The following is a 17044-nucleotide window of genomic DNA, read 5'->3' as shown; positions in this document are numbered from 1 at the left end:
GAGTTACGGTTTTCTTCTGATGCGATTCACTGGTTTCTCTTTTTTCCAATTTCCTGGCTTTAATTCATGATTTGTCACACTTTGGGGTCATTCTGCTTAGTTTCTTTGCACTTTTTGTTCTTTTGCTTTTGGTTCTATGGGGTTGGTTTTGTTTGTTTGTTTGGTGTGTGTGTGAGTTTGTGTGAGGTGGTGATAGTCCTAGGCTGCAGGCGTGTTAGATTGTGGCTCTCATCAAGCTGGTTGGTTTTTCAGTTGTTGTACCCCTCCCTGCCCCCAACTTTAATAGTGAGCACATTGGAAAACCAATTTATTTAGATGTCTGCGTATTAGGCAGTATGCAGAAAGTGAGGTTAATCTAAGGGGGGCCATGAAGAGAGAGGTTTGATCTCTGGGCCTTTAATCATAAGCCCAAATTTATGTAGGGAATTTGGTTTAGTCTGCCTGCTGACCTGAGTCAGAATGTTAGGGAAGATTACCAGTCTTTCAGAAAACTCTTCCCGCTGCCTCTGAAAAATAAAGAAGGAATACCTCTCCAGCACCCAAACAGAAAAGCAACTCTGGTAAAAGGAGCAGTCACTCAAAGTAGTGCAGTGCAGTGTGGAGCAAAAACCCTGGGCTATCCCTAAAAGCATATATGCATTTGTTCCACATGATGTAGCACTCACTGTATGTAGGTACTGCTTGGGACTGCTGAATTAAAATCTCTGTGTAGTCACAGTGAGCATTACGTCCTAGTTATAGTTTGGGAATTTGAGGGGTGATCTAGCTGTATTAATTCACACATGATGCCAGAGCAGAAGCTTCTAACTCAGAAACTCTGCCCAATGCTTCACTGCAGTGTTGACATGCACAGAAAATTGCTTCATAGTCATCCAATTCAAATCTCCCCCGCTGGCATCATATTAGAAAGCTTGAAGGTTTTTTTTTTTCCCCAGTATTTCCACATTTCCTACCATTGCCTCAAGGAACAATGGAGTGACATTGAAAAGCAGAAATTGAAAACTAGCAGTAGTTGTCCTGACCCAGACTAGATCATTTGGGGGTACAGCTTGTGTCATCTAAGTGCAGTCTCTAAACCTGTGCCTGTTTTTTTTTTTTACACACTGGGGTGTGACCCAGGGTGTTAGTCCCCCCACCCCAGTCAGATCCTTTACATGTATACCAAGAAGTCTTTAGCATGGAAAGTCTGGTGCCAGGAGGAAGACTGGTATGTGTCTGAGTTGGCCAAATGAGCCCTGACACAGAAACTGGAGAGTTCTCCCAGGTGTGTTAGATGAAGGAGATGTAGTGTGTGAGACCGTCAGCTAGACAGGAATAGCCATTTTTTAAAGCATTCAGCGTTAGCACAGAACAGTTGGAAGAAGGTGGAGCTTTCCCCCACCAGCTCTTTAGAAACAGATTTGTGGATGATTTCCAGTGCTGTCACAGTGCTGTAATGGTATCAGTGCTGCAGAGTGTGATCGAGAACCACTGCAAATCCCATTACTTTCCTTTTTAAAAATAAATAAATAAATAAATTTCCACAGGCGGAAAAGATTAATGTGTTTATCCTTTGCTATCTGAACTGCATCCACAAACATAGTAGAGTATTGTTCTGTTGTATGGAGGTGACTATTCAGCATATATTTGGAAATAACAGGGTTTTTTTCTCTGTTACTTGAACATCCATACTTCAGCAAAAGTAATTGTGACTGAAGAGTACGTGACTGCTATTCCAAGGAAGTGACCCTATCTAGTAGGTTATGGGAGACATATACAGCTATATGAGCTGAGACAGGTAGGGCTGATTCTGGATCAATAATTAAGGAGAGAAGCTGGGGGAATGCGAGGCGCATCTTAAGTAGTTCGTCTGTCAGAAGAGAGGTGGTCAAGGTCCTGGGGAGGGTGGTGAGGTCAGAGGACTTGCATGGGAAAAGCTGTGAGAGAATAACCAGAGTCTCTGGAGGGAAGGGAAAAGAATGAATATGATAACGCCTTGTGTAGTCCTGAAACTTATCTCTGTCCGCAAACCTGCAAGCTGTTCAAGATAGGGGCTGTCTCTTTCTCTTTGTTTGCACCAAGCATGATAAAACAAGATTCTGATTAGTCTTAGTCTGTCTGGGCATTACAGCAGTATAAGTAATGAAAGGACTGAATCTTCTCAGTGTGCTTCTGTTTATAGTAAAACACAGTTTCAGTCAAGAAACGATGCTCTCCCTTTTAATTTTACAGCTGCTTGCGGAGGACTCCTGACAAAGCTAAATGGAACTATAACCACACCAGGGTGGCCCAAAGAGTATCCTCCAAACAAAAACTGTGTGTGGCAGGTGGTTGCCCCAACGCAATACCGAATCTCAATGAAGTTTGAGTTTTTTGAGTTAGAAGGGAATGAAGTAAGTAACCGTGAACAGAGCTGCACAGTCTGTTACATGCTAAACAGTTTCATGAGCATTCAAAAATAGATATTGTCTTATAAAACCCTTGCTGACCTTTCATATACTGACAATAACCATAGATATTCTTGTTTTCGTTTTGGGACCGTTTCTGGATTCTTTCAAAACAAACATGGAGAGAATAGCTCTCTTTTACATATCATCTAAATGTATATGTATTACAAGAAATTTAAAAGAAATGTTCTCTGTTGAGTCTCAGCTGACTTTTTTTTATCAACAAAGTAAAACAGAGCAAATGGCTGAGGCATATTGGAAAGAATTCAAGAGAAGAAAATCTGGAGAAACCAAATCATCTTTACAGGCAATGACTACAAAGAATACACATAAGCTGGGGTTAGTGACGGAGTGAGGAAGCATTTAAATCATTTACAAGTATCTCATGGGGGGAATATTTTAAAAGGAGCAGTACCAGAAATAAGGCACAATAGAACAACAGCAGTGTTTGAGCTGGGCAGCCCCTGGAGGCATGGGGGATCTTGTCCCCAGGTTGGGGAGGGGGGCAGGGCAGAGCTCTCCATGTGGTAAGGGCTGCTCCCTATAGCTTTAAACAAAGTGGTGGGGCTCACAGTGTTTTTTGGGTGAAAATCAGTAAAATATGGGTTTCAACGTCAACTTTTCAGCCTCTGTTCTGCTTCCTGGGCACTTCTCTGACATATTGCATTGCCATGCTCTAGACATAATGTGCTGTAGCCATCAAGTTTATCTGGATATTCTTCACACGGCATTAAGAACCCAAATCCCAGGACAATATTTCTGACTAGATGAATTTGTAGCAACATATTTGATATGAGGATGGGCCATGTTTTGGGTATGAGATCTGAAGTGGCAAAGGCTGGAGTTTAATTTGTAACTAAGAAACAAGTCAGACATGGTTTCTCCAAAATATCTCAAAATTATTTGCAGAGGAAGCAATGTGAGATTTTTTTTTTTTTTTAAATAATTTGGGGTCGGTTCTAAAGTCCATGAAATTCCAGCTTTTAATGATTTGTATGTTACACTCATGTCCTGTTATCATTATTACAAGAACTGCAAAAAAGCGTAGTAAAAACTTACAAATCCCAAAGATTTAAATTTAATTACCACTTGAACAAATCATAAAACATTTTTCCTGCACTTTCTTGTACTTAAGCCAGATTTGCAAAGAAGATATCTGGGGTGTAATGAAGTTAAAACAGTTTTCTAAGGTCATACAAGACACATAACTTAAGCAGATATGAAAAATACATACATAAAGGTTTTCAACATTTAGAACTTTGGCTTGATCCTCTCCTGTGCTACTAAATCTCAGCTTTATACTATTAAATAGTAGTTCTAAGAATCGTACCTGTGAAAATCAGAAGAAACATAATATCTGGAACATTCTAATATATTGTCTGAGTGCAGACATAAAACGTATATATTTAGCAAATGTTCTAAATTTTTTTGTTGTTGTTATAGGAGCTCCATTTAGGATCAAGTTTAATATGTCTTTTCAAATATTAGAATTTTAATATTTTACAATTACATTTTACAATTTTAATTTTACATTTAACTTGTAACATTTTTAAAAATATAGTCTAGTATGAAGAAAGATAGACCTATCTGAAATTACATTTCATTTCTAATCTAAAGCTATGAAACCATCAAAACTCACCAATATATTGCTGAAATTGCTGGGACTTATTAATGTTGCGAGCTATATTTGAAAATCACATGCATAAATATGAATTTATCTTACAATTAATATAAATCAGCATGTGGCAGTAACTCAAGTTTTATGAATCTTTGTGTTCTTTATATTGTATAAAAGTAGTTTCAACTGAATTAGTCACTTTACAACTCTGCAACATATGAAAATTGTTCCAGTAACAATGAAGATTTAATCTACATCTAGTATGTATTATATTAAAAACAACTGGAAATGTTGACAATCATTTAATATTTCATAGGGAGAGGGAGCAACAAGGCCAAAACATCCTTTTCTGTAGTTCCACTGCAGCTCCCCTGACATTTCTTTTTTGACTAGAAATTATAATTTATCAAATACAACTTGGATTTACTGGACAATCTAAGCTCTGTATGAATCCTTCTGGCCACTGTTTTCTCTTAAGCTATTAATTGCAGACAACTGGGACGTTTTTGATTAAATGATTGATAGTTGAGCCTAAGAAGCTTAGAAGTTTTTGGGTGGAAGGCTTTAGGGTGACCAAGGGATTATGCATTGAAAGTATTATCACGAGTAGTAGGCCTTGCATAAGGCTTTTTTATCACATTATTTTACTTTATTTTTAACCATTTAATGAAAATGAATGCATCAGCCTTCCAAATTATAGCTATGCTACTGTTAAAGAAAGCTGTATGGTTTAAATAGTGCAGATTTATATATTTATAAATAAATGAATATGTCTTAAATACATTATGGTAAAAACTTATCTTGTAAGTTTCTAAGTGAAAATCAATAATTTTTAAAAATCTATGAAATGCAAGCAGTAGAAGGTTTGTAGGTTCTGGGTATGTGGTTTATAGCACAAAGGTATGATTTTGGGGGGTGAATATTTCTAGACATTAGTCTAATGTCACTGGAATTTTTACTTTTTAGATTAAATAGAAATGCTACTATGCATCTTGAAATTTAGATACTAAACACAGATTAGTATCTATCAAAATATAGTTTTGAATGTAATGCATAGTATAGCTATGCCTCAATGACCTTAAAATATTCTTACACAAAATCAGTGAAAGTTTGTAAGCATTTACAAATGTTTTCAGAGTCAGGGAAAAGTGAAAAAAGAAATCATTAATCTATTATTAAGCAGCATATACCAATCAGCATTCTTGTATTTGTAAACTTTATGCTTTTCTTTTGGCTGGCTGAAAAAAAAAATTTCTTTCTTTTCTCAGGTTTGCAAATATGATTATGTGGAGATTCGTAGTGGCCTTTCTTCTGATTCTAAACTACATGGTAAATTCTGCGGTACAGAAGTGCCTGAAGTTATCACCTCTCAGTACAACAACATGCGAATTGAGTTCAGATCTGACAACACTGTGTCAAAAAAAGGCTTCAAGGCACACTTTTTCTCAGGTATAGAAAATTACTCTTGTGTACCTGTGAGTGCCTCTGAGCATACACTGACTAGGTGGAGTGAATACTATATTTTTGGTATGAAAGTGAGTGGCCTTTTCTGTTATAGTTTTCCTGGTAGCTTTGAATTTGTTTTATTTATACAAACATAAACCACTCTCCTGTGTTAAAATACTGTTCTGAATTCTGATGTCTGTAGAAAATATATGGAATGCATATACATATATATTAAATAACAGCACAGGCATATAAACTTAGAGATATTGAGGAAAAAGCAAATTTACTAATTGTTCCTAAATTTCATTTAGATTTCTTTTATCCCAATTTTTGTTGCTATTTTTTCAAATACCAGTTGTACTGTGATATGAATTACGTACTGTGTACACTTGTATTTTTTTCACTCAGGTTTCTTAATATATTGCATTAGTTATGATATTACCACTTTGTGCTACAACATTTGTTTAACATTATGGGTACTTTCTTGCCAAATTTTGCACTTCTTAATGTTTTGCAGAAGAACAGAGTTTAAGAACTTGCTTCTGCAAAAATATTAGTTAGTTATGAGCGTAATTGCACTGAGGCAGATCAGAGCGATGGAAGTTTATATCATCTGGCAACATGTATTGTTGAATAAAGATAGACATGAGTGAAGCTGAAGATGTGAGGAAATATTTGCATAAGAGTGGTCTCTGCAATTAACCATTGAGACTAGACTATAATAATCTGGCTGTGGCAGGATACCACCTGGTGTTAGTAGTGGAATTTTGCTTAGTGTTTTTCTTGTGTGTTTACACACACACATATGCATAGGTATTTTATCTCATGTAAAACAAAACAACAAAACAGGCCCTTCCACCCACCTGCCCAAGCTGGAAGTCATCCAGAAACATTTGGAATTTGAATTCTGCCCCAAGTTTTTTGACAGCAGTTAAAAATCTGAGTCTGGAGAATCCTGATTATGTTTAGCATGTAGCAAAATGCATTACCAGACACTGTTATTAGCATTCGTTTGCTAAAATATTTTATCAAAGTTGAAATGAAATGGTATTTCATTGGTTAGCTTTAATAACTGATAACTTAACTATGACCAAGTAATAAGAATCGGTATATTGTATAAGTGATGTGGTTTGGAAATTGTCAAGACAAACGGTTTAGACTTTCAATGTTTTCTCATTATGACCACTTTGATGTTTTTCTTAAGCAATTATGAAAGATGAAAAAAAAGTTTTTCACCTTATACAGGGAAATTAACAAACATTTTACATCCTCCAAAACACATTATTTTTTCTAGTAATCACATTTCTGTGGTCATAGTCTTTCACATTCATCTTTACATATAGTAGCATGTTTTACTTTTAAATTTATATTTTACATTAGCAAGAAGCTTTCAAAGTTTACTCCGTATTTGTAGTAAATACCTATATGCACATAACAGAGCTTCCTCCAAGAAACACTTACACAACTAGTCATTTCATGTTGGCCTAGTAGTGCCAGCAGGAATTGTCACATATTTAGACTTTTTTCAAGAGTAAGTATTGACATGTTCCAGTTCTAAGAATGCTCTGCAAATTAAGTTTGTTACATATGTTCAGGATCTATAAAGCTATGTCAGGTAAGATCGGCAATGATAGTTCTGCAATTTGTAAGCTCTGTAAGTCAGAAGTTCTGTTTTGTGGATGTGCTGAACATTTATACGTTTATAGTCAGTTAAATTTTGGTTTTCTTTAAAGTGATAGTCAATTTTCACAGATTTGTTTATTTATTTATTTAAGTGATTGTTTAAATAAGCTGTTAACATTCTGAGTGGGGTTTAGGAAGAAATCAGGCCAATGCTATATGTTGGGGAAAGACTGGGCTATAATTCATGGAGTTACGGAGGTTGTATCAGCAGGAGGTTGTAATCATTTGGAATCCTTATTTCCCTTGTGTTTTTCACTTCTGAATGAAATGTGTCCCCTCCCAGGTAAAAACAGCTTTTTCCTGGTAATTTAAAAAAGATAAGTTTTAAGTTACTCCATTGATCACGAGAATAAGTTCATTAGCCAGGGATAAATCTGAGCTAATGTGGGTTTTTTAATGAATAGAAATGCATTATGTGTCCTGGATATAGAATATATCTAATCCCCTTCGAAGAAAGATAGTTTGCAAATAATCTTTAAGTGTGTAAGTATATAAATTTAGTGAATGCTTCATAACACATTTCTGCCATAATCTCTTCTCTCATTTCATACAAGTTTGGATGATTTGTATTTTATTTTTATTCTTTCTGAATTCTCTTTCAGCTGTTACCATTTCTAGCAGATTCTATTCTTCTATGTTATCTGGCTTTCCCCTTTTGACAGTATTTCCTGATCAAAACAGAAACTTTGTAATGCTTGAGACAAATCAAACTTCTGAACTTAAAGTATCTAAAAAGAGGTTGTTATCCCTGAATATAATTCATCAGACAAAACTCTTATGGCTGTCAGAAAACACTGTTACTGTCTTACCCCTGAATTCCTTAATATGGACATAATATGCTATTGGTCTGTCAATGAAGAACAAACTTGAGACTTCAAGTATTTTGACTTCTGGGAGTTGATAGCTGATCACTGATCACTATTCAGCTGATGTAGTGGTGGTTTTGGTTTTTTTTTCTCCTACTTATATACTTGTGTTCAGAATACAATACTTTCAGAATGATATCTGTGGAGACATACTTAATGCTAGCATCTAAGATACTTGCTGGAAGGCATTTAACACTTTTATTAATTAAATCACAATAGAATGTGTAAGCATTTAGTTATAAAGACATACATCATGAGAAAAAATCAGTAATGAGTAAAACACTGCATCTTGCAGTCTATTCACCAGTAAAGGTCATATGCAATCCTCAGCAAAAGAGACAGGTGGGTAAGTCAGATTAGTTTGAAGATTAGGAACTGTAATGTGCTCCTCAAGCACAGCCAAAGAACTTTTTTTTTTTATTTTTTTGCAACTCTTTTGGTGGTGAATTCTGCAGCCACAGCTACAGTTGAGAAAGCATGGCCCAACTCCAGCTCAGATGACAGAAAGCAGTTTTTGGGTGGTTGGAACCCACTGTGATAAACTGTGAAAGCAAACAGTGACATAGGGCAACAGATGACCTGCGTTAGGAAGGTATTTATGTTGATATAAGACAACATGTAATTACATTTTTGGCTGTAAAATGGTGTTAACAGCCAGACAGGTGCTACTGGAAAGTGAGAAAAACTTTTTTTTCAACATTCTGTAAAATTTACATTTGATGGGACAGTTCTGAAGAAAGCTCAGTTGGGAGCCGTTGCAGGGATCTAACTAATCTCTAGAGACACTCGTGTATATTTATAATCAAGTTTATAAAGAGAAGAAACTAGGGAGTCATGATATATTAATTTTTTAAAAACTTTTATTAAAACTTTTTGGAATTGGATATTTGGCTTCTAAACTAAAAGCTTCCAGTAATTAGGGTTTTATTCTTTCTCTCTTTCTTCTGTCCTCCTCTCTCTCTCTTCTGCTTTTGTTACAAGACACTGACCTATTGCAGTCTGTTGGGCCCATAAGACTGGAGGAGTGTAAAATAACTTCATGAATTTACTCTAGGCAGGAAAAAAGATAACAATAATATATATTAAAAAAAATAATTCCGTGACGTTTCTGAGAAGATAGCCTAAGGATTTCTTTAAATAAGTCCTTGTGTAGTGGTATGATTAATATCCAGTGATACTATGTCACTAAACTGCTTCCAGTTATCATAGGTTTTAGAGTTACTTCAGTGTTTTAAATAAACATGATTCTTTGCATGACTGTTCAAAACTTACATGGTGTTTGATGTAATATAGAAATGAGGTTTGCGGGGACATTTTTTCTTGGGTGATGATTCATTGAGCAGTTAAAAAGAGAAAGCTAGAATGTTTCTAGCCTTGAGCAAATTTGTTTTGGAGCACAAACTCATCTCTGGTGCCATCCTGGTACATTTTTTTCCACAGACAAGAAAGCTGCCTGCAAAGAGAAAATTTTTGTTTTTGCATCTTGCAAGGACTTGATACAGGTCCCTTCAGGCCGAGTACGTATTATTCACAGACTGGTGGCCTCTGAGGGTCTCAGAGGTACGACCATTTGTCCTCTGAATGATTCAATCTAACATTTTGTTGCGAATGGATCTTTCCTTGTTCTGAGTACTGAAATGAGAAAAGAAAGAAAGTATCCATTCAAAACTGGGAGACTCATTTCCATCTGTCAGCATAACAAATGGCTTTGTTTTTATATGGCAAAACATTTGTTCCTATAACTAATACAGACTAATTTTTTTTCATGAATTTTGAAACTGGGCAATCAATTTGACAGAAAGTCTGTTCCAAATTATGAAGTGTGAGGAAGGCTCGTTCAACAGTTGCATCCTTGATTAACCATGTACAAGTAATTACTGTAGTTCAAATGTGTTCCAAAGCTGCTCCTTTCTACCTTCTGTCCATTGTTATATCTCTGAGGAGGTCCAACACAGGACTGTTTGCTTATGCACTTGTCTCTAAAGAGATTATTTTACAGAATATAAGCTTATTTAATGTTAAAATACTTTTCAGTATTTTCACACAGTTTGGTAGAAGATGAAAATGCACAGGGCTTTTATTTAGAATTTGTGTACCTACTCAGTACTCAAAAGCCTAACTTGAATGCATTTTGAGCTTGCCTTCCATTTGTTTTGTTATTTTGGTAGAAAACTACAAACTAATGCTTAGGAGGGGAAATACTGAAGAGTTTTGTTCATGTTACATCTAATTTCTGATTTGCTTGTTACTATTCTTCACTTGCAACATGGAATTAATTTATGATAGTGCTTGCTTTTGCAAAGATGAAAGATTATAATTTTTGTTTGAAATTAAATAGATTTACTACCTCAGTTTGGGACTTGCATTGCAGGGTGCATGAACAGTGTATTGTGGAGCTTTTATGCTTCTTTCATCATCAAAATGACAACTAGTATAAGCCTTTGGATCTACAATTCTGGGAGCTACCTATGTTTTCGACTGTTTCTTAATCTTCAAATCTGTTGACATGTGCAGAAAGCTTCCAAAAACTTTCAGTGCAAAGAGAGTTGAGATTTACAGGACAAAATGCAGTGGATGCTTGGGTTTGACTTGCAGAATTTATCTATAAATGTACATTATTATCATGTATTATAAGTAGAAGCTGATTTTTATAGAAAGACCTGCAAGTCAATGGATCAAGTGTTGCATACGTTTTGGCAGATAAAGCTGATGTGTATGCAATTATAATGCAAACTTCCTTTGTTGTGTTACTGAATATGAGCATCAGTAAAGGCAGGGAAAAAATGGATGAGTAAGACAACAATAGGAGACTTAAATTATCCGTAGTGGCTTGTAATCTATAGAAATTCTTACTGTGCCTACTAAAGTCTGAAACATCGCATGTTACCTTGTTTGGAGGTAATGCTTCCTGCTGCTTTCCAAGGTACATGTGGCTGAAGGGGGTGAATGCTCTGCATTCCAGCCCTGCAACAACTGGACCTCTAGGATGACCACAGTTTTGTTGCTCTTTTTCCTCTTCTCTTTTGCATGTTGTAATGACACATTTTGTAAGATATAGTTTCTTAATATGTGTGTGTGTTTATATATATTTATTTATATTGGCATATATTTTTATATCTCTGGATTTATATATATGTGTCTACATATATATATATATAGGTATATACATGTATGTGTATGTATATGTATATGTCAGGAGCAGTCTGCCTTTTAAATGGACCAGCCTCACCTAAAATGACAACAGCTGAATGACATAGAAGGGTGGCAGCTGAGGCTTCTTGCTAGAATGACAGCCTGTTAATCTAGTTTGGCTTTTGTCCATGCAATGAATTTGTAGCTGTTTAATGCAGGTCATATTTCCTCCCCTACTCTCTGCATTACTCCTAACACACTAAAAGCTCTTTTGAATGATTATTTGTTAATAAACAGAACTGCATGCTATATTGTAGATCTCCTTGAAGTAACTAATGCCTATTTCTTTTGTGTTTTTCAATGAAATGTTTTTCTTTTTGTGATGTTCTGTAATGTCCAGATTCATTAAAAGTAAAGCACACTGTCACTCTGCTGGGGAAAAAAAATTAACTTACTAAAAAAGTTTATGTTAAATCCTTCTTTTCTCACATGTTTAACCTGCAGAGCTTGGAACCTTGTTTGGCCTACATGTTCCTTTCAACATAGCACCATTAAATTGTGGAATTTGCATAAAGCTGGAATACTTTGTGTTGTCCATAAATTATGCTCCTGTTGTTTACTGAAATAAAGCTTTGGATGAGATATTTGTGAAATTTTTACCAGCTAGACCACTTGAAAGAGTAAATGCTGGCAACTGTCTTATCTCCTTTGATTTAGCTTGTTTGTTTTAGTAGTGTTCCTCTCCCCTAGGAACTACCTCTCATTTCCTAGAAAGATGAGACAAACTATTTGTGCCATGGTGCAAGGTTGCAGGCTGAGCAATGAGTGGCTAGAACTAAGGTACAACGAAACTGCCATACTGAGAAGAGTGACTGTGCCTTAGTTTATCTTCTTCTGGACTCAAACACTGTGCTAAACCTTTTTCTTTTTGGTAACGAGGAATACTGCTAGCTGTGCTTACCTGACCTTGTTGTGTATTTCTTAGACAAGGATGAGTGTTCAAAAGACAACGGTGGCTGCCAGCACGAGTGCATCAACACGGTAGGAAGCTACGTTTGCCAGTGCCGAAATGGATTTGTGCTACACGAAAACAAACATGACTGCAAGGAGGGTAAGTAGTGAGGTATTTGAATAGCTGATTATACAACTGTCTTGCAGAAAGCTCTCTGCAGCTCTCCTTCTAAAGAAAAGAAAGGAAAGAAAGAGATCTCGGTAATGGGAGCTTAGACATTTGGGCTTAAACACTCCCCCACCCCCCCCCCACCCCCCCTTTCCCATCCTCTCCATCCCCAGCATGTGTGTGGCTGAGTTTGAGGTCCACAGGAATGCAGTTTGGAAAACTTGGGATCATTGGCAGGAAGTGCTACTTTTAATAGTTCTGTGAAGTGTAGAACATTTGAAGCTGTGATAGAGTATTTATCTAACGCTGTATTAAACACAGGGATAGAGTTTCTGGAGAGAAGCCTGGTAAAGTTGTCATTTGCTCCTATCAGTAGCAGTTTCCTCGCAGTCAGGTTGAAACTGTATCTGCCCTTTCTGGGTCTATTTTAGGGGACATATTCAGACAATCTAAATTCCAGTCAAGTCTTTCTTATTTGCTGTCTCAAGGTGTGGCTACCTTCAAGAAAACAGTAGGCTTTGGGGCTTAAGTAGAATTTAGATTATCTGCAAATGAACCTCAAGCGTGCAGTATCATGTGAGCTACTGTAATTTCTCAAGGCTGTATTCTAGCATGGATTTAATTTGTGACTAAGGATGTGCCCTTTGTGAATCACTTACATTTTCACTGGTGTTGGAATGAAACTTGCCAGCTCTAAAAGATTCTTGTTGAATAATTCTCTGATATTTATAAAGCAATTTGAGATTGTTAAAAAACTAAATATAAAAATGAAACTAGTTTCTTTCTTGCCTTCTTTAATTTTTAGTTCTTTGTATTTATTCAGAGATGCATTTCTAGTGATTCAGTTATGACATGAATGACTAAGCTGTTCTTGGTACATACTCACAGTTTAGTCTTAGCTGTTCTCTAGTTGTATATATGTCCCTAGAAACTGTGGTTTAGAAACCAAAATGATTGCTTTGTGGCTGCAGTATGAAAATTAGCAAGAAGAGAGAAAAATAAATTGTTCAAGAAATATAATTTGAAGTTGGAGTAGCAACATTTCTCATATGGATTTTCATACTTACTTGTATGTAGAAGGGGGAGAATAGCAAAATATTTGATTAAATTTTAATATTTATGTATATTCCTTTATAATGTTTTTTCAAAAAAAAGGCCATCCATTGTAAACAACAGTGTATATTTCACAATAATCAATAAACAAGCATGCTGGGTTAATTGCCATGAATTGTGTGGGGAAGAGACACGATCGTACACACTGAAAAGCGTGCTTAGCTGTCCCCCTAAAGATCCTTTTCATTCAGCGGGTCCCCTGACAAAAAAGAGTACTTTTCTGGCTACCTCTGAATGCAGACCCCCAGACTAACTGATGCTATCCCTGTTGGCATAGCTGAGTGTGAACAGAAGATCCACAGTCCCAACGGCATCATCACGAGTCCCAACTGGCCTGACAAGTATCCCAGCAGAAAGGAGTGCACATGGGAAATCAGTGCCACCCCTGGGCAGAGGGTCAAATTGGTGAGTTTCTGCCTACCCTTCCTTTTTCTCTTGTCATCCACCAAACCTGCTTCTCAAATGACTACTCAATGATATGAAACTGTTACTAAACTTTACTATCCATTTGCAGCCCAGAGGTAAACTGTTTTAAAAACCTGCTGACTCCTGTCCATTCCTGGCCAACTGGGGCTACTCAATATCATAGAACTGTGAATTTAAGTTTGGGGTGATTGTAAATACTCTGGACAGCAAAGGGCAGGAGGAATGCTTTCCTCCTGTCAGACTTTACTATATCATTGTTGCAATTAATAAAATTTGCAGAAAGTTTTGACAAATATGACAGAGGCCATTTATGTAAACTCCAACATATAGAATAAGCAAAATTAGAAGTTATGAGCAGTCCTCTCCACACACCTTTTTCATTTCTATTCTGTAGTTTTCGAGGAGGAAAAGAAGATACAAAAAACAGACTTCTCATTTAAAAGTGGCTCCAAATTTTAGCATAAGTAGAAGCTGGCTGAGGACAGTGCTGGTGGCTGAAGACAGGCTAGCAGAGCTTAGGGAGCTTTGCAGACCTACTGAGGTTACGTAGCCTCTGTACAAAGCCAAAGGCACAGACCTGCCCAGCGGGCTTTTCAGCTTTGAGCTCAGCCGCAGTGTTCCTTCAGCCAGAGTACTCGGGACAGCCACAACAGAAGCTGGCCATACATATTTTAAAATCTGATAAATTGATTTAACGAATGTTTTGGAGCAAATAAACTTGAGAGATGTCTCTGCTTCAGAGAGGTAGAAGAAATAGCCAATATTGATGCAGGGATGAAAGAGGTATTGTCATCTCATAACTGCTGACCTCAGCCAAAACCATAACCCCTGTTACTGGTGCTGATGTGGGATTGTGTATTGATCCCTGTTCACCAGAAGTAAAATGGTTAAACTGTTCTGGGTGTGTGGGGGGCGGGTGGAAAATGAGTGGTGTGCATGCTCAGTCCATTCAAAGGGTTAAAAAACAGGTGTTTGATTCAGGCGGCCTTCCTACTGCCACTTCTGAGCAAGCATTCTTCGTCCTGGCTGAATAAACCAAAGCCAGCCAGGCATGGGCATATTACTGTAAAAGCTTCTTCAGTACTTTTAACCTCAGCAGGCAAAATTCCAGCATTCAGATTTCTTTAGTGAAATATCACATCATCTGTTTTAAAAGAAAAGGGGTTTATATTGGCTTTTGCCAATGAAATTGGAAAAAATTAGACAATTTTACTAGATAGACTTTTCAAAAATACCTCCATGATTTAGAGTCTGAAATTCACTTTTCTGTGCAAGTCAGTAGGGTCAATCTACTAAATTCTGAGTGTATAATATCCTTAACGTCTGTCTAGTACAGCAAGATGCCATATCAATAATATTAATACCATGCTTGCACTACAGATAAATATTTTTTCTTGGACTTTCACACCATATTTAAGTCTACTCCTCACAGTTTACTTAGTCAAATTGAACAAGGAGAGAATTGATTTCTTCATGGTAATAAAACACATGAATTAAGGCCCTCATTTTTTGAGGGTTGTATGTACAGAAACTAATCTTTTGTTGTGATTGCTCTCACTCTGATAATCATTGAAAAGTCTTTTCCTGAAAAGGTTCAAGTTAAGCATTTGGTGTAATTAAGAAGCCTATGAAAACAGTGGTATGTACTTCAGAATTTTTAAATGAAATGTGTAGATAAAGATGGCTTTGAAAATGTATGTAGCAGAGAGCGCAATTTTCATAGCTAATCAGCCGGATGTTTATAAGAGACAGACTTAAGTGTCCCATTCAGGCAGCTATCCATAAGTGCCACCAACATATCTACTCAGTTGAGTGCTATAGATAGAAAGAGCTGGATGTTCAGAAGCTATATGTAATGTTTCTGAATACCATTCCCACTAACGAGACAATCAAAATGGGGACTGTAGTCATGGTGTGGTAGGTATTCAACAGTATTTGTCCCAGGAAGACAGAGTGTGATTTAATTATCCTGCCAACTTTATGAAATTGTCTGTGAAACCTGTTGGCAGCAACTATTCAGTTATGTTCAACTTTAAGGAAAGTTTGTGTCAGTTCTCCTCTTTCAAGCCTGCTCTTAGTCCACTGCTGGGAACTGAATGCTTTTTAAAAAAAATGGAGATTGTCTGTGGGTATTTTGAAATATCAGGCATTTTGAGCTTTTAAACACTTAATATTAAGATCTGCTTTTCCTTTAAAAAACAAATTCCTTTCATTCTCTTTGTAATTGCTAGAATCAATTGCTAGACTTAAAACAGATTTAGGACTTTTTTCTGTTCTTCTTTGTGGGACCCAATATACATGTACTGTCCCCCTGCAGGCTTAGGAATCCCAGTGATAAGGCAAATATTAAAAATAACAGGTGTGTCTTACAGTTCATGGTAAGAAGTGCTTCCTAGAGAGTGGGGGTTTTTTGGTACTGATGAGAAGTGAACAAAACTGATACAATTTTCCTCTAAAAGAAAACGAAGTTCTGCAGGCTGTTCTTGGATCACATCTATTGCTCCCGTTGATTCCAAGTTGGCTTGACTCAATCCTATATTTAACTAACTCCCTTACAGTTAGTCTCTCAGCTTTCTGCCTTTTTTTTTTTTTTTTTTAATCCATCAGATTTTATTTGGGTATAAATGACAACACGTACTTGGCATCATAAAAGTAGGATGGCTGACTACAATTTAATAGCAGCAGGAGGGACTGCTGTACAGCTGTTTTCACTGCCTCTGCAGTTTCAATCCCTTCACATAAAACCCCAAACTTTCCTGTAGAATTGAATCTACATCCACTGCATCATGCAACTCTTCACTTTTCACAAAACAAAAGTGTTGTTCTGAATATTCCGGTTCTTTGGGCAAAAGACTTTGTGTTAGCTCTTTGTATTTCCTTTAGATCAGCTGTTAATATAAATTACCATCACATTTCACACTGGCTGGATTCCACAAGGGATTAATTGGGCCAGATTTGCTTTGGTGTACCAGACAGAATGCATAATTATGATATTTGCTCAGTATTTGACAGTTCAGTATAATTCCTTTGAATTATTGCTTCTTAATCCTGTAGTGTGGCTTTGGCTTTGTTTTTTTTTTTCATGAACAGTCAGCTATATGACTACTCATGGGAGCATCTATACTTAGTGTTTTTATGCTATTTTGTTGAACAAAACAGATTTTGAATTTCACCTTAAATTGCAGGTTATTTCTGAAAATTCAAAGATGTATAT

At 36.5% G+C, this 17044-nt stretch overlaps 1 protein-coding gene across 4 annotated transcripts in view; it reads left to right on the top strand.

Moving 5' to 3' along the window:
* TLL1 (tolloid like 1) overlaps window positions 1-17044 on the top strand; it is a 162731-nt gene that overhangs the window by 135725 nt on the left and 9962 nt on the right. For 3 of the 4 annotated variants that reach the window (XM_030015076.2, XM_030015059.2, XM_030015068.2), the window contains exons 15-18: window positions 2212-2372; window positions 5313-5493; window positions 12157-12282; window positions 13682-13809. In XM_030015076.2, the coding sequence (XP_029870936.1) occupies window positions 2212-2372; window positions 5313-5493; window positions 12157-12282; window positions 13682-13809 (596 nt within the window). Of the gene's footprint in view, window positions 1-2211; window positions 2373-5312; window positions 5494-9479; window positions 9600-12156; window positions 12283-13681; window positions 13810-17044 lie in introns of all 4 variants that reach the window. The other variant, XM_041124304.1, reaches the window with a different exon arrangement.

This window comes from Aquila chrysaetos, chromosome 1 (genome assembly GCF_900496995.4).
Source record: "Aquila chrysaetos chrysaetos chromosome 1, bAquChr1.4, whole genome shotgun sequence".
Classification (NCBI taxonomy): domain Eukaryota; kingdom Metazoa; phylum Chordata; class Aves; order Accipitriformes; family Accipitridae; genus Aquila; species Aquila chrysaetos.
This window is presented reverse-complemented; position numbering and strand designations above follow the sequence as displayed.